General features: G+C 44.2%; 2 protein-coding genes and 1 pseudogene across 2 annotated transcripts; all 3 read right to left on the bottom strand.

Annotated features, from left to right (window-relative positions):
* Positions 1 to 9,613: 9,613 nt before the first annotated feature.
* On the bottom strand, positions 9,614 to 11,984 carry LOC136489383 (disease resistance protein PIK6-NP-like). Its single transcript, XM_066486037.1, has 2 exons — positions 11,853 to 11,984; positions 9,614 to 10,318 (listed from the first exon to the last, which is right to left on the bottom strand). The coding sequence occupies exons 1-2, from the start codon at positions 11,982 to 11,984 to the stop codon at positions 9,614 to 9,616; spliced, it is 837 nt and encodes a 278-aa protein (XP_066342134.1).
* A 1,838-nt stretch (positions 11,985 to 13,822) lies between these two features.
* Positions 13,823 to 15,194, bottom strand: LOC136489382 (uncharacterized). Its single transcript, XM_066486036.1, has 2 exons — positions 15,188 to 15,194; positions 13,823 to 14,559 (listed from the first exon to the last, which is right to left on the bottom strand). Exons 1-2 carry the CDS (start codon positions 15,192 to 15,194, stop codon positions 13,952 to 13,954), a joined length of 615 nt encoding a protein of 204 aa, XP_066342133.1. The 3' UTR covers positions 13,823 to 13,951.
* A 2,875-nt stretch (positions 15,195 to 18,069) lies between these two features.
* On the bottom strand, positions 18,070 to 22,565 carry LOC136487029 (disease resistance protein Pik-1-like; annotated as a pseudogene).
* Positions 22,566 to 24,219: the final 1,654 nt, after the last annotated feature.

Genomic DNA, 24,219 nt, shown 5'->3' with positions numbered 1-24,219 from the left:
TTGTTGGGCCGTGCATCAGACATTTATTTATATATTTATTATATAATCATGAATTCGCAGTAAGTGCGGTCGCGGTCGTGGCCCCAACCAAAGCCACTGGAGACGATGACGACCTTGACTTGAGGCATGTTCATGCAGCATGCGGGTCATGGTTCATGACTCGATGAGTGATTGCTGTCGCTCTGTTCTGTTCACCGATGCTGATCTAATAAACCATCATGCTTGATCTCACTGCCAGTCTTTATCACATTCACTCTCTATGTGATGATCGGGTCCAGGGCACTACTAGAGAACAGACTTTAGAACGATATCCTAATTTGGCATTAGCCTCGGCATTTTTTACCCCCGGGACTAGAAGGCCTTTAGTCCCGGTTGGTGTCTCCAACCGAGACTAAAGGTCCCTGCCCAACGGCTAAACCGGGACTAAAAGTCCTCCAACCTTTAGTCCCGGTTGGTAATACCAACCCAAACTAAAGGTAGACCCTTTAGTCCCGGTTGGTAACATCAACCCAGACTAAAGGACCCTTTAGTCCCGGTTGGTAACACCAATCAGGACTAAAGGTCTCCGAATGGGTTAGTTCAAAAGAAAAGCATCTCATCCATTGTTAGATGTGTTGTGTAGGTGGGGTGGTAAGCTACGCTCGAGACAGCGCATGAGGTCTTGGGTTCGAATCTCACAGGGCGCAGCGGTGGGAGGCATACCTTTAGCCCCGAATTGCTAGTCGCGGTTGGGAAACCGGGAGTAGAGCTAGTTTCCAACCAGGACTAAAGCTCATTTCTGTAGTAGTGGGGTCCCACTCGCTGGCTCGTGACTCAGACGAGACCACGACGAGTATGCTGGTCATTCAACAGGCCTGGGCCAACCATGTGGCATAGCTTGCTTAGCTCAGGGGCCGGCACTCACCTCCGGCTTTCCTTCCATTTTATTTTATTTTCACCGGCGAGCCATCTTCCACCAGCACACACACACATTCTCAGCTTCATTCAGCAGTACACACAACACCAATCACTTGTGTCTTCAGTTTAATCATAGAAGAAACGTCCTCTCCCTTGTTGACAAACAAATTAAATAGGAGTACATCGCAACAGTGGTAGTGTACCGAGTGCGGAATGATCACGAGAGCCTTTTTAAAAAATGAACACGCCAGCCAATATATTGATCTCCATTCAACAAGATTAATTAAGAGAGCAGGAGTGAGAAAAAAGGAGAATATACCGTACGATACATAATTTGTAGCAATTCTTCACGAGCATCATTTCTACATCTCTGCTCCCATGATATACCGAGAATTACGTTTAGGAGACGCGAATGCGATGATCCAGAACGTACTGTACAGCATGCATGCAATCAATCAGCTGGAGAGAGCATGCACGGTTGCAGACACAGCACTAGTCGCGTTCCACGGTGTGCTGTGACCAGCTGGCCGATGACAACATTTTCCTACCCAGTCTGATTCAGACCGCAGAGGCTGACAACAATGAGGCGCCCGTTCGGCTGGTTGAAAAAATTTCTCCAGATTCATTTAAATTCCTCCAAACGAATATGGCCTGAGAGGATAAGTCCTACCTATGCTACTGATTATTGACCAAAACTACAGTACTTCCACACAATCATCGTCTCACTGCACAACCACGGCAAGGGCGGTGTGCAGTGACCTGCCGGCCGATGATAACTTTATTTATTATTATTTATCTTTCCGCCCTGGCAATGCACCAGTGATATATATGACAGCACATATGGTTTCACATGGTTCAATATTTCTCAACTTCATTCACAACAGAACTCACAAACGACGACAATCTTTCTTTTTGCGCCATGTACAATTAATATATACTCCACTGAACAGTACGACAGCCTACCTAGAAGATGTCGAAAACAGTAGTACGTAGATACATACATGGAGAGAATAAATAAATGACAACGGGAACGAACAGAACTAGGCAAAGCTCAGCCAAGGAAACAGCGTGTTGTCGTTCCAGCGTGGGCTGTCCTGGGCCGACACTCACTCACAGCGAGGCCCAAACCCAAGGAGGAAACAAGAAGGCTGTGAAGCTCTGCTGCTTTGGGCTTGGGCCCTCATGCGACTTTCAGCAACCAAAAGGCAAACATGCGGGCTCGGGCGATCCTTTGGCACTCGATAGAAGCGTGCTGTTTATTTCTTTATACTGTTTTCCTTAATATAATGATATGTAAATCTTTTGTGTATTCGAGAAGAAAAAAAAAACAGCGACGTTGAAAAAAAAACAGTGAAGGAGAAAGTTATGGGGGAGGTAGTGATCATGTACCAGGCTGACAAATGCGTGACAACAGTACAGTAATAATCTACTTAAAGGCCTTTTCCGCTATATACAGGCACGTGGCAATAATGCACCTAGTAATAATTGGGTAAGAGAACAAAATATACAATCCCAACTGAATAGGTATCTACATTCAACAGCACGAGAGCATTTATTATACACGAATATAAACATAACAACCGGTGCTCACTTTTAGAAGAGATTATTAGAACTAAAGCATAATTATTAAAGCAAAAAAAAGAGGGAATAATTAAAGGTAACGAGCGGCACCAGTCGTACGTGCGGTGCAGGAACAGTAAGTTATGCTTGAGACGAGGGCAAGCCTAATCACGATCTCCACACCTGGTATGAACGTGGCCGGCGGACCTCCAGCTTCGGAGCAGGTTTCTTCGGGTGCTTGACAAGCTGCTGCTGGACTGCTTCCTTGAGTGCGTCGTCAAAGGAACCCAGAAGCCATACTTGCTTGGGGGAAACCGGGTGCTCTAGCGCCAAAAACTGCGTCTCTGAACCTTCAAGGCAGTGGACCTTCAGCAGCTCAAGCTTCTCGACGGCTCCCTCGTCAAACCTTACATGCAACTTGGATTTGCAGGCAATCTCGAGGACCTGGAGTTTGCTGAAAAGGGCAGTGGGGAATTGGAGCTCACCATGTTGTTGATCCTTGCTGACGCGAAGGCGCAGAGTATGCAGACTTGGTAGGTTCCCGAGCAGCGGTATGACCTCTGCTGTCAACAGTGCATTAGTCATCTCTAAAGTCAGCTTCCCGAGATTAACAGCATCCTCCTCGATGCTCTGTGGCAGCTGCTCGACATGGCCGATCATATTCAGGCTCCGTAGGCTTGTGGGAATGTAGACGAGTTCCCTCCCAATGAAGGAAATGTAAGAATCGAATGAGTGTACCTTTGTGTAACCGTAGATCGGAGTAGACCTCTTTAGGGTTCATCTATTTCGCCCTGGTTATGCTGCAACCTCGCGGACGCCGGTGTCGAGGCAGCTCCGGCTCGGTGGCGAGGTCCAGTGGTGATCCTGTGGCCTGCAGAGGTTACGGCGGTGCGGTGGGGCATCCCGTCGCTGGCAGCACAGCCTTTAGATCGGACTAGGTTTCTGTGAGTGGGATTGCGGCGGCTCCGGACAACTTCGGTTACCGAGCCCAGTTCCCCACTCCTCTATATATATGTGCTGTGCGACAGGGGCTCACCAACCATATTAGGGTTGGGCGCCCCCGATCAGGGCGCAGAGGCAAGGGCCCAATAGACCGTTGGGCCTATTGGTGAAGATCAACTAACATTTTCCCCCTTGATCTCATTCCATCTTTCAATTTTATATCATTTACTTTTGTTCATTCCATTACAGATTAGCACATAGAGCATGTCTCATCGTCATGGTCCATTGTCGATAGACTTAACAGCTACAACACACTACTCTGTTTTGAAATAGATACTTATCTTTGGGCCTTCTTTTGTCCAGGAATTTTAGGCTTTCCCTTAAACCCATGCTAGCTACATGTTCTCTGAACACTATGTTCTCTGAACATGTTGGGTGGTAAGCCTTTTGTAATCGGATCTGTGAGCATCTTTTCTGTACTTATATGCTCAAGACTTATGACTTAATCCCTGACTTTATCTATCACAACATAATACTCTATGTCAATGTGTTTGGCAGCACCACTTGACTTATGTTGTGAGCATACTGTACTGCCAGATTATAATCGCAGTATAAGTTAAGTGGTCTATAGATGTCGTCAACCACCTTCAAATCGGGTATGAACTTCTTTAGTCAGTTAACCTGCCCGTTGCCTCATAACATGCTACAAACTGTTATACATTGTGGACGATATAGTGACGGTTTGCTTTGGGCTTTTCCATGAAATAGCTCCCCTTTTGCGAGAGTGAATTCATATCCTTTCTTAATTTTCTATCATCTCTCGCATAATCAGAATCTGAATATCCCACTATGTGGAGTGAATCAGATCTTCTATATGTCATCATGAGGCCTTTCGTTTCTTGCAAATAATGCAAGACTTTCTTTATTAATTTCAGTGTTCTATTCCAGAATTGCTCTGGAATCTGCCAAGTAAACCAGGTAACAAATGCCAAGTCTGGGCGCGTACATACTTGAGCATATTGCAAGCTTTCGACAGCTGAAGCATATGGAACCACTTTCATTTGATTGAGCTCATATTGGTTCCTGGGGCATTGAAAATCCCTATATCTGTCGTCCTTGACTATAGGAGCAGGTGAGGGACTACATTTGTGCATATTGAATTTCTTTAAGATTCTTTCTATGTATGCCTTTTGTGACAGTCCTAATACCTCTTTACTTTTATCTCGGTGAATCTCAATCCCTAGAGCAGACGAAGGTTCACCAAGATCTTTCATATCAAATTTTGAGGACAAAACTTCTTTGTTTCTAGTAGTAGACTGACATCACTACTAGCAAGTAAGATATCATCCACATACAGGACAAGGAAGATAAACTTCCCATTCTTAAACTTTGTATAGACACAATTGTCCTCTACATTCTCTTTAAACCCAAAATTCTTTATTATCTGATCAAACTTCAAGTATCACTGTCTTGAAGCTTGTTTTAATCTATAAATGGATTTCTTTAGGCGGCATCACATTCGTTCTTTTCCTTCCATGACAAAACTTTTTGGTTGTGCCATGTAAACATTTTCCTCTAAGTCCCCGTTGAGGAACGCCGTCTTTACATCCATCTGATGTAATTCTAAATCGTAATGTGCCACTAATGCCATTATGATTCTGAAGGAAACTTTACATGAGACTGGAGAAAGGTCTCATTGTAATCAATCCCTTCTCTTTACATAAAGCCTTTTGTCACAAGTCACGCTTTATATGTCTCTATATTCCCTTGAGAGTCAAGTTTTGTTCTGTAGACCCGTTTACAGCCTACTGTTTTGGCTCCTTTAGGAATTATTTCTAAATCCCAAACTTTATTTGCATTCATTGATTTCATTTCATCTTCTATGGCCTCAAGCCACTTTGATGAATGATCACTTCTCATGGCTTCTTCAAATGAGGTGGGATCATCCTCCATTTAAAATTCCTCAGTGTTGTACACTTCATAATCAGCAGGAATAGCTGATTTTCTAACTCTTTGAGACCTTCTAGGGGCCTTCACATTTGGCACATATTCTGTTTGAGGCTGTTGTTGCTCCCCTTTTATGTGACAATAGGTTCTATAGGATCCTGAAGAACAGGTTTCTCATCGTCATTCATTGTTGCCACAGGTGGGATAACAACAGGTGCTGGCATCATAGTGTCTTGCACTGTCGGTGCAGCGACAGCAGGTAGTAAGAAAAATGGCTCATGAATCATTGGAGTGGGCGCATACACCCGCTTCACTTCAAGGTCAATTTCTCGAGCTACCATGCCCCCCTCATCAATTCATCCTCTAGGAAGACAGCGTGTCTCGTTTCCACAAACTTTGTATGTCTCTCTGAACAGTAGAAAATGAAAACCTTTTGACTTTTCTGGGTAGCCAAACAAATGGCAACTTACTATTTTGGGATCTAACTTCCCAATGTTTGGGTTAAAATACTTTAGCCTCAGCAGGGCTCCCCCCCCACACAAGTGGTTTAGTGAGGGTACTCTTTCTGTCCACAACTCATACGGTGTTTTGGACACCGACTTTCTTGATACTCTGTTGAGAATATGAATGGCGGTTTTAACGCCTCCATTCACAAGCTCAACTATAAGGTGGAGTAACTTATCATACTGTGCACCATATCCATTCATTGTACGATTGCGTCTTTCAGCTACTCTATTCTGCTGAGGTTCACCCGGTATAGAATACTGGGCTACTTTGCCATTCTCCTGTAAGAACCCTGCATAAGGTCCAGGAACTTGGCCATATGGGGTATACTTACCGTAGTACTCCCCCACGGTCAGACCTGACTATCTTTATCTTTAAATTGCGTTGGATTTCAACTTTTGCCTTAAATATCTACATTTATCCAATGCTTCTGTTCTTTCCTTGATTGGATAAATGTAGACATAACGGGAGTAATCATCTATGAATGTTATAAACGAATCATAACCATCCACACGCTTTACAGGAAAATGACCACAGATGTCTGTGTGAATAATCTATAAAATTCCTGCGCTTCGTTTGTCATCTTTCTTACTTTTCTTTATATACTTTCCTTTTATGCATTCTCTGCATTGTTTTAAATCTGAGAGCTCTAATGGAGGAAGAATATCATTCTTAACTTGTCTTTCTATTCTCCTCCTCGAAATATGGCCTAAACGACAGTGCTATAATTTCGACGACGCATCGTAAGCTCTCTTATGCCACTATTTCCAGAGTGACTCTCTGTCACCAGCTGCTTTATCAGCTGTGTAGCATATGTCTTTGAAGAGCCAGTGAACTGACTCTTTATTCTATCGAGGTATTCGATGATCGTGTCACACTCTGGGATTGAGCCCACAATTGTAGGCTCAATCGTGTTCTTTATCACAGCCAAACATTTCATGTTGGCAGTGACCCACTTCCTATGCTCAAAGTCATATGACATCTTTTGGGATTCAAAATCCCTTTCTTTAGTTGCCTAATCGGCATCATTCTCTTTTGTCTCCCTCACCGGTGCCACATAATCAGTGGGACACGGTGAGGTGACTACCCAGTCCATCTTAGCCAAGATGAAAACCAGGTCAAACATTTTCTTAACATAAAAATAACACCATTTGTATGCCTTGATTCCAACGTTGGTCAAAATCAAAACATACAACTGTTCGTATACACTAATTCTACATCACCGTTGGGCAGAAATAGAATTAATGAATAAATCATTAACTTTTACATCTGTTCTCATACACTAATTCTACATCACCGTTGGGCAGAAGTAAATTAATGCATAAATCATTAAAATTATACAACTATTCTCATACACTAATTCTACATCACCGTTGGGCAGAAATAGAATTAATGCATAAATCATTAAAATTACTGATATTGTTATTAACAACGTTGGTCAGAAAATAACAACATCATAATCATGTCAAATCTCTTTTTCTCCAATTAAATACCACATTGGTTCAAAATAACTGGAGATCAACAATTTCTTTAGCAGCGGAAAAACTTTCCTTTTCTCCAATTAAATATCACGTTGGTACAAATTAACTGGAGAATAAACAGTGTCTTTGGCAGCGAAAAAACTCTTACTCAATTTCTTGAATTTTACCCACAGGGAAAAAATTACTTTTTCTATTTTATTTAAGCCATTAATCAATTTCCAGGAAATAAAACCTTTACTGGAAAATGAAAAAAACGAAAAATGACTCAAATTGATCACTGTTCTTTCGACCCGGCCAGCAAAACAGCCCGGCCCAGCTACTCTCCGCGCGCGCTACCGCACCCAGGCTGCAACCTGGGCCTGGGCCGGCAAAGCCGCGCCGGTGCGCTCGCCCGCCTGGGTCGCGGGTCGGTCCGATCATGCTCCACCGTCGGATCACATCCGACGGTCACCCGCAGGCTTCGCGAGGTCAAAACCATGCTCGGCCGCGACGGCTGGAAACCCTAGCCTCATTTGCTCTGTCTACTTCTCTCTCTTCGTTCTGTCTTCGCCGCTCTCTCCTCTCTCAGCGCAGCGAGGACCGAGCGGCGACCGAGCAACTACGGCGGTGGAGCGACCATGGCACCGTCGCCGGCCCCCTCGCCGGCGCACGTGCTCCCCAATGGGTGAGCACGCCGCCATCGAGCGGCCTGGCCACGGCGCCCCCTTGGCCGAGCCCGGCAAGCAGCTGCCCCCGGCTCGGCTCTTCTTCTCCCGCGCCGGCGAAGGGCCATCCCGACGCACGGCGAGGTAGGTCCATTCCTCTTTTCCCCCTTCTCTGATTTGGATTTCTCTTCTCTTATCCGAACCTAAGGTGGGGATTAGGGTTTAGATCTAGGGTTAGGGTTCGGAATCCGACCTTCCCCTTCTCTGATTTGCTTTTGAATCTACTTTCTTTTCTTTTCTTTTTTTTTGATCTACGTCTTTCTACGGATTCAACCGATTGGGGTAGGTTTCATTTTATTTTGATTTATTTTTCTTTTTGGAGTTCATCCGAATGGCTTTCCCCTTTTCCCTTTCTCCATGCGAGTTAGGGTTAGGGTTCGGTTGAACCCGATTTGTTTTGATTCGAGATCGAGATGCTAGGGTTCACTGTTCTTCCCCGAGACTAATTCCTTCCCCTTCTTCCCCCTTCCCCTTCTTCTTTTGGGATCAACCCGATTAGGGATGGGGTTAAAATTAGGGTTAGGTCTTAGGGTTCGGCGAAATCCGAACCCACTCTTCTTCTTTTTTCTACTGTTTCTCTTCCCGTTGAAGGCTTTTACGGGTTTAGGGTTCGTGAACCCCTTCTCTGTTCAGGTCCGTAAGGAACTCTTTTCTTTTCTTGCCGCACCAGCACTTTTCCCCGCGCGGTGGTGGTGGTGACCAGGGTTCCAGTGACGTCCGCCACCCCCGGTCCCTTTTTCGTTTCTTTTACCCGATTAGGGTTAGGGTTCCACACTCGCAACCTTGCTCTGGTACCATTGTAAGAATCGAATGAGTGTACCTTTGTGTAACCGTAGATCGGAGTAGACCTCTTTAGGGTTCGTCTATTTCGCCCTGGTTGCGCTGCAACCTCGCGGACGCCGGTGTTGAGGCAGCTCCGGCTCGGTTGCGAGGTCCAGTGGTGATCCCGTGGCCTGCAGAGGTGAGGCAGAGGTTACGGCGGTGCGGTGGGGCATCCCGTCGCTGGCAGCACAGCCTTTAGATCGGACTAGGTTTCTGTGAGTGGGATTGCGACGGCTCTGGACAACTTCGGTTACCGAGCCCAGTTCTCCACTCCTCTATATATATGTGTGCTATGCGACAGGGGCCCTCCAACCATATTAGGGTTGGGCGCCTCCAATCAGGGCGCAGAGGCAAGGGCCTAATAGACCGTTGGGCCTATTGGTGGAGATCAACTAACAGGAAATGGTTGTTCCTCTCGAACTGCAGTGACAAGGATTCCAAATGATTCATGATGCGTAATAAGTACAATAAAGACCATCGTCCATGTTTCCGGCCGGAGACTTCGAGTTTCTTCAACTGGGGAACGTAATTGACGATCTTATCCAGAATGGCCTCCCCGTCTGCTGTATTTACATGGACAACACCCAGCGTTTGCAAGGCTTCCAGTCCCTTAATACCTGTAGGTACCTCAACACCACCACTGCGAGAGCCAACATCTGGTGCACGTCTTCCGAGGAACTTCTTGGGCAAGCAGCGGGACGGCAGAGTGCGTGACCTGCTACTTGACGGCGTTGATCCCTCCTCCGCGTCATCAGATCAGCTAATGTCATTATCCGTCCATGCAACGGTGGTACCTGCACGAATATACTGCAGCTTCCTTAGCTTGGTGATGAATGGTGGCAGCGTGGCAATCTTGGTGTCTCTGATATCCAGAGTTTGCAGCTGCAACAGGTCACCCACGGAGTCTGGCAGACGAGTGATCTCCCTCTGTCCTCTTATGGAGAGGAACTTGAGACGAGATGGCAGCTTCCCAATCTCCTCCAAGTCAGAATCAATTACTTGGCCTGCATTCTCTAGATCCAGCACCCGAAGCACCCTCATCCTGTCCGACACGTAGAATAATGGCCAAAACAATTGAAACACCGTCAGCGACCGTAGCCGTGAGAAGTCCAAACTCTCGAAGAAAACCCGATCTCTTTCCCATGTGCTCCCGATGGCTAGGCCGGTGCTCCCGATGGTCAGGCGGCCATGCCCCTGCTTCTCCAGTGCAGAGACTTCCACTGGAAAGAAAATGGTCTCTTCCACTGGCCGTGACATGATGTACTCGCGGAAGAAACCTTTGACTCGGTACCCAGTCACCTTATTGCTTGCATCCAGTAGTACTGGCAGCATGATGCTCAGTGCTGCAACCTCATCGAACATCTTCTCTGCGTACTTGTCGGTGCTATTGCTGTCTTTGCCCTTTGAGTAGCCCTCGGCGATCCATCGACTGATCAAACGCCTTCTCCGAATGATGGTGTCCTGAGGAAAGATTGATAGATACAGCATGCATTTCTTGAGGTGGCGAGGACAGGCATGTAAATAGGAATGCAGGGGAGCAGGCCCCGCAACGAATCAAACTCTGGGTTGGTCGCTACCTCCTGCATAAAGTTGTCACTCAGGCGCCTCATCTCCTGTTGGAGGGCGTCTCTTGGTTTGCTGGCCAACTATCTTGCAACAGTAGTTATCACTCTGGGAAGACCGCCGCACTTGGACAAGACCATTCTCTGTCCATCCGCCACTGGACCACATACCATTCTTTCTGCTCGAGCACCTGTGAGAAGGGTCCAAGGGCCTTTACTGAACATGGTGAGAAAGTGAAAAATCCTCATATATGCTGTCAGTTTCATCGCACATACCATTCAGAATGAAAATTTTGCACGCAATAACTCTAGGGAAATAGGGAGCATACGAAAGAATATTGAAACAACAAGAGGAAGAGCGGAAGCACCAACACAAAGAAAAGAAGAAAGTAAGTGCAGCAATGCAAAATAGATGACCTGTTGCCTGTTGCTAAGTCCTGCTTTCCTTTTGAAATAACTGACAGTCCCGTGGGGGTTTGAGAATTAGTACAATTTATACCCACTTGATTTCAGAGAGAACAGACAGCCCAACATGAGCCTGAGGACATGGGCCCTGACATTCTGCCATGATGGGTTTTGGTGGGTTTGGTTCCTCAAAGAAGTGAGTGCTCAGCGTTGGTGGCATCTCTTTGGTGACCTTCACCTCTGAAGATATTGTTTAACACCATAAACACGTGGGCTACAAATATAATCGGCTTCTCTTTGGTTACATTTATCGTTGAAGGCATGGTCCAACACCATAAACACATTCGCTGCAAAAATAATCATTTTTTATAGAACCATGGTAAGATTTGTATGTGCCGGATGCAAGGTTGCTGCACTAAGCTTGAAAAGTTCCTTTGTGCATCAAGTTCATTGTCAAATCGAGCATCTAAGAGTGTTTTGTAACCTATTTATTACTTATGATGTCCTGTCATAGAAAGCTCTGGGCTGCATACCATCGGAATGTACCCTTTTCAGAATTCGTAATATGAAATAGAATGGGGACTATCTATAGAGGGCCTGCTTGGTTGCAATCCAATCTTTGCCAAACCAAAATATGGGCAAGTTTAAAAATTTGGCACTCAATTGGTGTGGTGCCATTCCGAATTTTTGGCAAGACAACATTTTCTCTCTTATTTTTAGCAAACTAAATACCAACCTTCATTGCCTTGCCAAAATATTGGCTTACCCTAAAATTGGTGTACCCATGTTTTGACTTGCTCTAAATTTGGTTTGGCAAAAATTGGCTTGCAACCAAGCAGGCCCATAATTTCTTGTCCATAACTGATTATTTTTTGTTGCTTTTGTTTTGCATTTTACTTATGTTTTAGCTTGCACTATAGGGTGCCAACTTTGAACGTCTAAATGAGAAACTTCCTGACGGACAGAAATGACATTGTATATATATTGTGCAGTAAAAGAAGGTCTTCTCAACATTCGACAGAAGTCACCTGTTCTGTTCCTGCCCCTTCACCGGCTTCTGGCAGATCATGCAGCCCTTGCCCTCTTGGCCCCAGCACAGCACCATTGATGGATTCACCTTGGCCTTCACAGCTAAACTCTGAGCTCTGACTAGTCTTCATCGTTCCTGCTCATGTTTGGTGCTCTCCGCTCTTGCATAGTTGGATGTAAAACAACCTAAATCTTGTCTTGACCCCTCTCTATTTATCATTGTCCTATACTCCTACAAAGTCAAACTTTTCAACTTTGACCAAATACATATAAGAAAACATTATAGTGCATAATTAGTATCGTTAGATGAATCGCTGGATATATTTTCATAATAACCTTATTTGGAGATTTAAATGTTGTTAATCTTCTCTATAAATCTAGTCAAATTTTAAAAAAAGTTTGACCAATATGAATCTCGTAGTGACACTCTTTTTGGTAGTCAATGGAATTAACTGAGAGTTAATGTGAAACCAAGTGTGTTCTGTTGATTCAGAAAAGAAAAGTTAACCGATTCAGCTTCAGATGTCAGAATCTATAAAGCTCCGAGGAAACTTAGGCAAAATTATGCGACTCGGTTTCCATCACAAACCGAACTCATGTTATCCGCTAGTCTCAGAGGGAAGGGGATTGGAGTAATGGAGTCCCAAGTTGGACAGAGTGTCCACCTTAAGGATGTAGCTGCAATTTAAAGCGGGGAAGAAATTTAAAGTGGGGAAGAAATTTAAAGCGGAGAACAAAAGCTTGACAGTTTCTTGTTACTGACGGGGGTTCGTTTTTACGATTTTTGTCACCCTGACGTGGCCATTTTTGCTATGATGCAGTTTCATTCAGATGCTATAAGTCTATGCTGTTTCGCTCTGAGGCTACCCCTTATTTTGCGCCACAGCGAGTGCTGCCCTGATTTAAGCAGCGATGGTAACATGTGCCGTGTGCCCATAAGCTCTTGTTGCCTGCAAATATGTCAAATTAGTTGTTTGTTTGAACCAAGAATGCCAAGTGCTAGTAAACTGGTTGAAAATCGTTACCCTCCTGCTTTGCTTAAATCAGTCCCACACTCACCCTTAGCTTGCCATTACAATGACATCGAGCACGGGAAAATTTATGTAACCAACGATTCTATATGCATAGATAAATTTAGAAACACCGGTGTCAGAGACGAGATATGCTCCTGGACAGATACCAGATGGCTCACTTTTCAGTTCATCATAACAAAGAATGTTAAACAAGACACAGAGTTTATCAGAAAAGGTTGGCATGGTTGAACCAGGAGAGGTTCAGGCGTTCATCCAGGCGACATTTATATGCAGGAAGAGTGATAGTTCCAGGCTCTTGCAGGGAGGAAGCAGAACGTTCTTCTCTAACTCTAATCCAGTTACTCTATACCGATGAATCAGCCAACAAGTCAGGGAAGTAGGGAACAACTGAAACGCATTCACACAGAAGACAACTACAGATTATATATATTACATAAAAAACGAATTGGCTTACAGCGCAGAAATAAACATCACAAGGCACCTCCAAGTGTGTGTGCTTCAGGTGAAGCATAACCAAAAAAAGACTGGACCAAGGGACAGCTTTGACAGCCAAGCATTGGATGAATACTAAGTCCAAATGCACAAATAAGCTGCAATAGCTGAGATTGAACCAATATAATAGAATAATACAGTTCAAATGCAAAAAAAAAAAAAACTGTGATGAAATAATTTGAAGTAATAGGGGCATGAGGTATCTCAAAGTATGCATTTCAATGGTGAACACAGCGATGCATTTCAGTGTTTCAATAAATCTGCTTGGGGCATGACCGAATTAACTGCCACAGAGCCAACCAAAGTATGCATTTTGCTTTTTTTTTCTTCTCAAAAAATCAGTTACCCCTCCGAAGTCATGGCACCTGCAAAATCAAGGCGTCTAGCATAGCCAGTTCTAAGCCCTCTGTAACACAAGACAATCATCACGTTACTACTATATAAGATTATTTAGTTAAATAGTACATTACCATGTTGTTCAACAGCACTTGAACTTAGAACAAGCATCATGAATCACGACCTAACTCAGTGCAAGCATAGATATATAGATAATAGATTATATGTGCAGTTAATTACATATAATCCTTCATCAGTGACTCCAGAGCATCCTCGTCCTCTCCATCTTCCTCGTCAGAGTCGCTCTCGCTCTCGTCACCACCTTCCGAGAGGCAGGGTTCATCCATCAGGCGGAGTTCATCCATCTTGGCTCTGATTCTGGGCCAATCTCTGTTGATCAACGCCTGCGCTTCGGCCTTGCACTTGAACCAGTCATCGTTGACCTCGACGTACCCCTTCTCCTTCAGCTCACTGCGCACCCACTCCTGAAGCTTCGGCAACCTCTCCTGCACCTCGTACAACGCCCTGGTCACGCCGTAGAGCGCCATCAGCTTCTTGTCCTCCTCCCCCGGCCGCGGCACCAGCTCTGGGTTGCTGCGCTTCAGGGCCTGGTAGCGGGGCGGCGGAGCCTCCGGCTTCTGGGCTAGGATCCACCGAATATCCTTCGCCGGCAACCGGTTCGCCTTCTCTGTATCTGAGCAGGCCGACGCCACCGCCGAGGTTGTCTCCTTCATTCCTGAAGCGCGCGGACGAGGCATCCGACCAGACGCCGCCTCCTTCCCCGCCTTCCTCTTGGTGGAGCATCTCCTCAACGGAGCCTGTGGTACCGTCGCCGTGGCCGCCGCTCAGCGAACCTTCCACGCCTGCCATCGGCGGCAAAACGGATCTTCTCGGCGAATTAGCGATTGGAAGTGAGATCTTGCAACCCTAGCTGTCGATGGCTTGGCCGGCTGAAGGATGCGGCGGCGGGGAAGAACCGTACCTCCTTGGTCCGGTAGGATTCGGGGAGACAGTCGGAATCGGACGGAACGGAGAGGATGTGTCGTCGGCCGGCCCAACATGGGAAGTAACTCAAAGGCTTCCAGTTTTATTCGATCCTATAATAAAGTCATCTAATCTAATAATATTAAAGAGCCTAAAAAAATCTAATAACATTATTTCCTCTAATAAAAATAATAATATGTTAAGATTCATCAACAACAATGTTTTAAATGAATATTTTGTATTATATTGATGTAATAATGCCATCGCCTTTTTCTTTCATAGCAAGGAATTTTTATATTCCAACACGTTTTTAAAGAACAATTAGATATTAATTATAATATTTTAGAAAAGAATCCATTTTTTATGTCATGTCTAATGCATCTTTTCTAGGATTTTTCATGAAATTTTCAAAAGCTTAAAGATCTTTTTATTTATCAGGTTTATTTTAACTCTAGAAATAATGAAATCATCTCAAAATCACTTCTAACCCAACATGGAGGCAATGCACAATCACCCCCCTATGAAGGCATACACATAAACCCTACCCTTATATATGAGCATCTGCGAAGACTACGCCGACAAATCTTCAAGATTGACGAAATCACCACAGGTGTCTCGGTATCGATGGGAACGTCGCTTACCCCTATGTACGCACGCACGCAAACCAAGATTGACGAAGTCACCACAGGTGTCTCGCTATCGATGGAAACATCGCTTACCCCTATATATATACGCACACACGCAAACCCTACCCTTATGAGGGTCTTCGAAGACTGCACCGACAAATCTTTAAGACTGACGAAGTCACCATAGGTGCCTCGCTATCGATGGGAACGTCGCTTACCCCTATGTACGCACGCACGCAAACCAAGATTGACGAAGTCACCACAGGTGCCTCGCTATTCACCCTGTTTGCTTGATCCTTTCTGTGGCTTATAAGCCGGCCGATGCTATTTTGTTGTGAGAGAAAAACACTGTATCATGGCTGATAAGCATGGCTGATACGATCAAGCGAACATGGTGATTGATGGGAACATGACTGATAAGCATGGCGTATTGAAACTGGTGAGGTATCTACAGGAAGAGGCTTGAATCAAGAAACTGTCCTTGCTAGGCCTGGGGATACTAGATGGGGTTCACTCAATGATAAAGGTCCTTCAAATAGTTCATGAAGATGGACGAGTGCCAAATCAAGCAGCTGGTTTGATACAAAAAATGGAGTGCTCTGAATTTGTTTTTATTATGGTGCTTATGTTAAAGGTTCTTGGCATCACAAATGAGCTCTCACGTGCCTTAGAAACAAAAGGTCTCAATATTGTTAATGCTCTTGAGGTTAGTTCTTATTCAGTTGTTCCCTTTCTTACAATATTGCTTTTCTTATTCAGCTATTCCCTTTTGCTATTTATCTGATTGCACTTATATAATTCAGTTGTAGCTTATCCATGATGTCAAAGCTCAGTTTAACACCATGAGAGAATGTGGCTGGGATAACTTATTTGATGAGGCAAGACAATTTTGTGATTTGAATGGTATTCCTATTCCAGTATGGCCGAGGAAATACCAGTGAGAGGTCGTTCAAGGCGTGATGGATTTACTGTTACTAATCTTCATCATTATCGTGTTGGGATTTTCTATGTTGTTCTTGATAAAATATGTGCTGAGATGAATCATCGGTTCACTGAAGCGATGATGGAGCTATTGATGTGCTTTTCTTGTCTTGATCCAAAGAACTCTTTCTCTAGTTTTTGATGTCAACAGTCTTGCTCGGCTTGCTGAAATTTATGCTGAGGATTTCTCAAATCATGATCATGGAGTCATAAGGGGACAATTGGAGACATATTCTTCATGTAAGGAGGCATGCTGCCTTTGCTAATTGCAAAGATATTGAATGTTTGTCCCAAAAAATGGTTGAAACTGAAAAACATTTGCTTTTTCCATTGGTCTACAGGCTCATTGAATTGGCCTTGTTGGTGCCGGTGTCAACAGCAACTGTTGAAAAGGGCTTTCTCATGTATGAAGACTATCAAGTCTAAATCCCGCAATAGGATTGCTGATGATTGGTTCAACAACTTGATGATCTGCTATATTGAGTCGCAAGATGAAGCTGCCTCGTAACCATGCTCGTGGCCGTGGGCATCCGTAGTTACCAATTAGCATTTAGGTTTATCTTTTGTGTTTCATTATCTAAGTCGTGAACTTGTGTACTAAAAAACCATTTTAATATTTAATTTGAATCTATTATGGTTTCCTAAGTTTATTTGTATGTTATATAATATATTCATGTGCATTGCTTGTCATTGTTAGCTCGACGTATTGTCACGCCCAGGCTCTCAAAAATTCCAGGCTCCGCCACTGATTTGAGAAATGATTTCAAAGGTAGTAGAAAAGTACAGCTTCATATATACTTCAGCAAGGAAGAAGCATCAGTTTATAGATATTACAAGCACATAAAAAATGTTTAAACTTATATGGGGTTTGAATTGAATTATTGACGAATACAGAAAATGAAATGCTATCTATTCTTCCTAAAAAAACTAGGTAGTCCTCGAAAAGCAGCTGCCATGACCCACATCTCTATTGTTGTCTGCTCCTTATGGTCATAGTGCACTACAACAAATACTACAGAGACAATAATATGTTTTCCTGAAGAGAGTTTGATCGGCTTAAATCTTATGCAGATTATTATTAGGTGCTATGACGCGTTATTATTATTATTATCATTATTATTATTATTATTATCATTATCATTATTATTATTATTATTATTATTATTATTATTATTATTATTATTATTATTATTATTTTTATTTTTATTATTATTATTATTATTATTATTATTATTATTAGAAACAGGTGCTACGACGCGTGCTACGGACAGATTAGCGCAACATGGAAATTAGCCCTGGGCCGCATTGAGAAAGTTGTCAACTCAAAAGCAAGCCCAACACCAGCACCAGGGCCAGACAGGCCGAACGATCTCCTTTCCAACAATCGGTCCCGTCGGCCCACACTTCCAGTTCCTTCCCCTTCTCCACCTCCGGCGCCACCTGACCATGACCGTCACCGTTCAACCCGCCCCACGCCCTCTGTCACCGCGAGGTCTGTCGAATTCGCCATCTGGGATGACCTCTCCGTGGTCGCCACGGTCCACAGACAACTCCATGGATCACCCGCCCGCCGTCCAGGTCAGGCGCATTGCCCACGGGCCCGATGACTGTGAGTTGCCTGTTTCCCTCACGATTGCTCTGTTTTGCTTGGATGTTTGTGGGGGTCTTCACTGGGTACTTCGTGGAGGAATGTAGGGACAGAGGTGCAAAGCTGGGTACACACTGTAGTACAGTAGTTCAAGAGACTGATGAAATAACCCTCTTACATAACAGTTGCAAAGTCTTACATGCAAATCCATTTGAGACATTGAAGCAACAACACTCCATCCAGAGGTCCGCGTGGAAGAAACTGATTTCCACACAGGCCTCACTCACGGTAAATAAAGTTACAAACAACAGCGAAAATGCCAGAGTACACACGGAGGAACCAATACGCTAGTACATGACAGTCTTAGAAGTAATGTGGCAATGACAAGGGGGAGCACATTCATCAGACATTCTGACCTGAGATACACACATACAAGCTCTGGTCAACAGCGTTACATGGGGGCGCGAGGAGTGATGTACCATCCTGTGGTATGGACTGCGAAGCTGTAACTCTTGTTCTCTCATCTCCCTTGGGCAATTGAGTTGCCTCCAGAGATGAGACGACTGATCATTCCTGGTGCAACGACTGTATATGGAAACCCTCAGAGTGTATATGGAAACTGTCAAGAAAATGGTGTTGACCACAAGCAGAATTTCAAGCAACATAGTAGTAGTGATTACCCCTGTCTTTTAGAGCTAAGCGTCGCCTAATTGGATCAACTTTCAGCTTCAGTAATCTCACATTCAATTGCTGTTGTAGCCTCCTCACCAACTGCTTGAGCATCATTTTCAGCTCCAGCGTTGGTTCTGCTTGAAGTCTCAATTTTAATTTCTGTCACTTCATCATCAGCTTCTTGGACATCATCTTGTTCAATGCCATTGATGAAAAGGTCAATCGGGTTGCGATGTCTGGCAACTTGTTTGGTCACTGCGTCCACTGTCATCTTGATGCTGGGGCTGTTGATGTATTGTGCGTTGTAGCACAGGGAAACCTCCGTAAGCCTACCGAGGTTGCTGATACCTGAAGGAAAACAGATCTGACTCGCTGGAGTCGAACAGAACTTCAATTGGAGGTATGTCAGCTTCCACATAGCTCCTGTGCTGAAAGTGAGCCATGGCATTGGGCAGTCGATCGAGAATCTCTGAAGCTCACGGAATCCTTCGTTTCCAATCACTATGGCTTGTCCAGGAATGAAGTCCAATCCTATTATTAGGCACTGCAATTTGGGCAAGCCTCCAAGTATCTTCAGATCATATGTCATTGTTTGCTTGTTACAGACGGTGATTTGCACGAAAGCTAGATCCTTGAGTACATCGATCCATGGTGGAACACTTGCGAATCTTCCCGCTGTCACCTTGAACTTCTCAAGCCTCCTAGGCGCACCAGACTCTTCAAGGGAGCCCAGGAACTCCATGGAGCAGCCTAGTCCACAGTGAATGGTCAGGGACTTGAGGCTTCTCCACCTTTTGATGGATGACAGTAACGCTTCACAGTAGTCTCTGTCAGTGTACTGGTGAAAGGACCATGTAACTGCAAGCGCGTCCAACCTTTGTAGATCACCGAGAGCCCTGACGAAGCTTGCAGGTTGTTTGGTCAAATCAACAGTGACTGTGTATAGCTGGTAGAGATGCCGTACATCATTCGGCACCCTTGCGGCTGTTTCGACGAGAAGATACACCAAGTTACCCCTTAAGCCCACAATTTGCTTTGTCAGCTGGCTTATCCGTGTGCCTCTTAGGTCCAGGTATCACAGACCTGTTAGCTGGAATAATTCGAGTGGGAGCTCACTTATCTGCGTGTAACTTATATCCAATGTGTGCAAAGCCCACAGCTCCTTGATCTCGTGTGGGAGCTTGCTGACTCGAGTATTCCTGACACTCAAATACCTCAAAAAGATCATTTTTCTTCTGCATATCTGAAGTAGGTTCTCATCCTCGAGATTCTCCCAGCCTTCTAGATCCAGAACCACCAAATTGATAAACTTGTCCAGAGGGATTCCGCAGACTGTCCCATAAACAGCTAGCGAACGAGTCTGGGACAAATCCATGGTTTCAAGCATCGACGGGAGCAGGGGATCTGGATGGTGCAGGGCTAACCTCCGTGGCATCCTGCTGCTAGTTTGGTTGCCACACTCTGTTGTTGCTGCTGCTGCTGATTCTGCCAGTAAGTTGAGCGTAGTGGTGGTGAAAACAAAACCCATCTCTGCAGGTTTGGAGGCCAGGAATTGGTGCATAAAATGATTGATTTGCCACTGGCAGGCCTCGGCTTCATCTTGCTTGTGTTTGCAGTTTGATGCTACACAGGTGATGACATTACTATCCACTAGCTCGGAGAACAACCTCTCTGCTTCTAACTTACTATCATTATCATTAAGGATAAAGAAGCCTTCATCTATCCATTTCAAGATGAGACGATCCTTTTCAAACTTGTACCCATAAGGAAACATGCTCATGTAAATTAATAGTAACCTCAAGTAATCATTAGTGAAGTCATTAAAAGCGGAGGATAGTGCTTGTTCTGTCAGCCGGGGGACTCGTTCCTTGCAATAAATTGCAAATCTTTGATGCTCCTCGTCCTCATCCTCTCGTTGGTGCAGCTGCTGCAGTCGTTGGTCCTTCAGCCAGTCTGCCATACCAATTATAAACAACGGTATACCTTCACATCTCCTCAATATTTCATCACAATGTAGCTTCATATTGTTTGGCAGGCAACCATCTACTGAACCAACGGCTTTTGCTAGAAGCAGACTTTCTGAATCCATTTCGCTTAGAGGCTTCATCTCATGCACATCAAGGCCATCATAGGAATCGGAGCAACATGCCCATGCTGTACTTGTACTGCGTGTTGTAATCAATATTCGGCTACCATGATTATTATTAGGAAATGCAACCTTGATTGTTTCCCAGTCTGATGCTTCCCATATATCATCGATAATGACGAAGTACCTGGCCAGCCAGCCGGGAGCATTGTGAGAAAGAGATTAGCAAATATGTATATTTTCAGATTAAAGATAATCATGCCAAAGCTAGTAATTAAGTTGGTTGTTATCGGTACCTTTTATCTCGCAAGCATTCTGAAATGAGGCGGACTAGGACCTCCATTGTCTTGGCTTGTGACGGGTCAGATGACAATGCTGTTGCTGCTGGTTCTGAGACTTGGGAGAGGATATCTTGAACAAGACGAATGTTTCTATCAGTTCCCCGTGGCACTTGTGCCATAACGTTGCATTGGAAATTGTAGCGCCCTCCACTAGTTTCATGCTGCTGCCTGAGTCGGTTGCGGAGCTCCACGGCAAGAGTTGTCTTGCCTATCCCCACAGGTCCAACGATACACATGACTCTCAGGTTCATGTCCATCTTTCCCTGGTGTGCGAGCCACCCCAAAATCTTCTTTGCCGGGCGATCAATGCCGACAAGAGGGAGGAGGGCATCCGCCTCGGCCAGTTGGGGTGTAATACGCCCAAGGTCAGAGCTAGGGAGGAGAAGATGCCTATACCTGGAGCTGGAGGGATGTTCGATGATATAGTAAAGCTTCAGTACCGTAAAGAAGATGCCAATATGAGAATGACTTCCTACGATGGAAGCACTGTGAAGCTCTTCGCAGCAGCGTGTGGCGAGAGGGATCAACGACTTCACCGAGGACGAAGTCGGCAAAATGGGGAACAGTGAACAAATATTCACCCAGCCATTTCTTCGTCTCGGCATCGTCAAAGTGCTGCGGACTCAATGTCGTCAAGAGCGCCGCAATGATGCTCAGCTCCCTCTCCATCAATACCAAGCAGCGCCGTCCACGGTCACCAGTGACGACGCGATGAGATCCTGGCACGAAGCGGCTGCAGCTTGCTTAATAACTCCTTGATCTTGGCCGCCGTCTCCTTCTCCTCCTCGGAATCTTGATGCGCCGTGACATCTCTCTCCAGCTGCTGCTCTGGATTAGGAGCGGCAGGCACCATCTCGACCTCCTTGCCCTCCTCCCCCTCGGAGGCCTTAGGCGCCATGCATGCACCCTGCGAGCTGAGCAGTTAAATGAACTATTAAGGATCGATCCAATATCAGGCGGCAGAATGAATGTCGATCAAAGGGTTTCAATATGTACTTATAATTTCCCACTTACTTGATCCGTGATGGCCGATTGACGGACGATTTTGGCTTGCAGGCTCCGGGAGTGGCAGGCACGATCTCTACCTCCTGCTGCTGCTCCCCCTTGGGACCGGGAGTGGCAAGGCACGATCTCTACCTCCTTGCCCTGCTCCTCCTCGGAAGCTGCAGTTGCCATGCCTGTTCCACGCCCCCTACCAGAATAACCTTTATTCGGTATGTGCGTGCATTCAACACGCCAGGATTAATCCTCCAAAATACATGCAGTCACATAGTGCGGGCATTCACTTGTAATCAAACTTACCAGATCTGGCCGGTCTCCCCGATTGATAGCGGCAAAGAAGACCCCCAAGGCGCCGACCTCGTTAGTACTACGCTGCTGCTGCCGGCTGCTCCTTCGACACCAGGTGGCCGGCGGCGGGAAGGCTGTTACTTGCGCAAATTAGCCCTGAATAACGTTTTGGCAAGGAATTAATCCCAATTTCCTTGCCCCCCTACTGCTACCCTTTTGCTGCAGAAACAGCTAGAGCTGCTACTCGGCGAATGTTGAGGGAACGGGGCAAGGCTAGAAGAACCAGCCATGTTACCCTTGTACTCCCTCGGTCCTTTTTTAATTATCGTTTTCCCTTCCCGACAAGCCAAACATATTCAATTTTAACTAAAGGTATAAGAAAATACTAATATTTATAGTACATAATTAGTAGCATTAGATAGATTGTTGAATCTGTTTTCATAATTAACTTATTGGGAGACACAAATGTTGCTCATATTCTTACAAACCTAGTTAAACTTAAGAAAATTTGACCCGCATGAATACCATAGCAAAAGTTAAAAAAGGGACAGAGTGAGTAGCTTGTAGGGGGCCCTTACTACTAGTTTGCGACATTTCTTCCCCACCTCAATATATGACTTGGGACGAACTCTCACTGTCCATATCATTTCAAATTTGACTAATTTATAGAAAATGTTGTCGACATTTGTATCTCAAAATAGGTTTACAATTAAAAAATATAGCATAATTAACCTAGTGATACCTATTCATTCCTATAAATAACTTTAAGATCCGCCGATTAGGGCATGTGTTTGTGGACATCTACGTGAAAAATAGTACTTTTTATATTGTTTAATATTTATAACTAATAAAGAATTATTTATATTAAATTGTATATTTTCTCTTTGTTTATTTTCTATGGGATATATGGATGTAATAGGTACTTCATAGTCTATATCTAATTATCATAAACTTATTGATCACTTTTTTCAAGGGACTGATTTATATGTTGTTCATCTATACTCGTATTTTTATTTTGTATGGCACCTCTGTATATTTTAAATATGCAATTAGTTTGAAATATTGCCATTAACTATGGTGGTCCTTGCTGCATCACATACCATATGAAGTCATGAATCTAATTTTAATTTTTCAAATTATATTCTTATTGACTGCTATAGATTTCTTTGTCCTCAATTGAAACTCTTGTGCTTATTGTATCTTTTATTAACTCTTCTTTTTGCACTTTTTTAAAATAAAGATTTAGGTGGTAGAGGATGTTCTTAAATACTATAATAACATAAGTAATCATTTGAAACATGCACCATATTAATTAAGATAAGTTATAGAGTTTGAAGTGAGATCTTAGATGGGAGTAGCAGTGCTAACCTCAAGAGAATTTTAATGCTTAAGCCATATAATGATCGACTTTTTACTCTAAACTAACCTTAAAGGGCCAGGAAAATATAGCACCACCAGTGGTCTCCCGTACTTCCCAAGACGATTGAATTTTCCTATCAGGGAATTATACATGCTGTTATGGTCAAAAGGCTGATAAATACACTTGGGATTTGGTTAAATTGGTTGGTTCTGCCACACAGGCTATGTCCTAAATGACAGTGACAATCACCATATCACTGTCGGTTCAAGCGATAACCTGGCAATGATAGCCATAAATACCACGGCCGGTCGAAACTTTGACCCGACAATGTTGTACCTATTATCACTGTTGGGCTAATAGGTTTGTGACCCGGTAGTGATTATTAGTTGTGGCGTAGTGATAGCTTATGTTGGTATTAGGAATAGATATGAGGGAGATTTTAGTTCATTTTCATAATGCTAGGAATGGATAATTTAGATACAAATTAAATGACCTACTTTATATTACCTTTCATGATGGAAAATATGAGTAATTTAAAAAGAAATATAGAGGTATTTTACATTATGTTTCGTAATG

This window comes from Miscanthus floridulus, chromosome 10, assembly GCF_019320115.1.
Source record: "Miscanthus floridulus cultivar M001 chromosome 10, ASM1932011v1, whole genome shotgun sequence".
In the NCBI taxonomy this organism is placed as follows: domain Eukaryota; kingdom Viridiplantae; phylum Streptophyta; class Magnoliopsida; order Poales; family Poaceae; genus Miscanthus; species Miscanthus floridulus.
Note: the sequence above shows the minus strand (reverse complement) of the source record. Positions and strands in the feature narration are given on the sequence as shown.

Excerpts from the sequence above, each read along its gene's own strand:
- LOC136489383 (XM_066486037.1), bottom strand. The coding sequence starts at position 11,984 with ATGAAGACTAGTCAGAGCTCAGAGTTTAGCTGTGAAGGCCAAGGTGAA. Across the intron at positions 10,319-11,852 it reads AAGGGGCAGGAACAGAACAG|GACACCATCATTCGGAGAAG; the intron begins GTGACTTCTGTC and ends ATCTTTCCTCAG.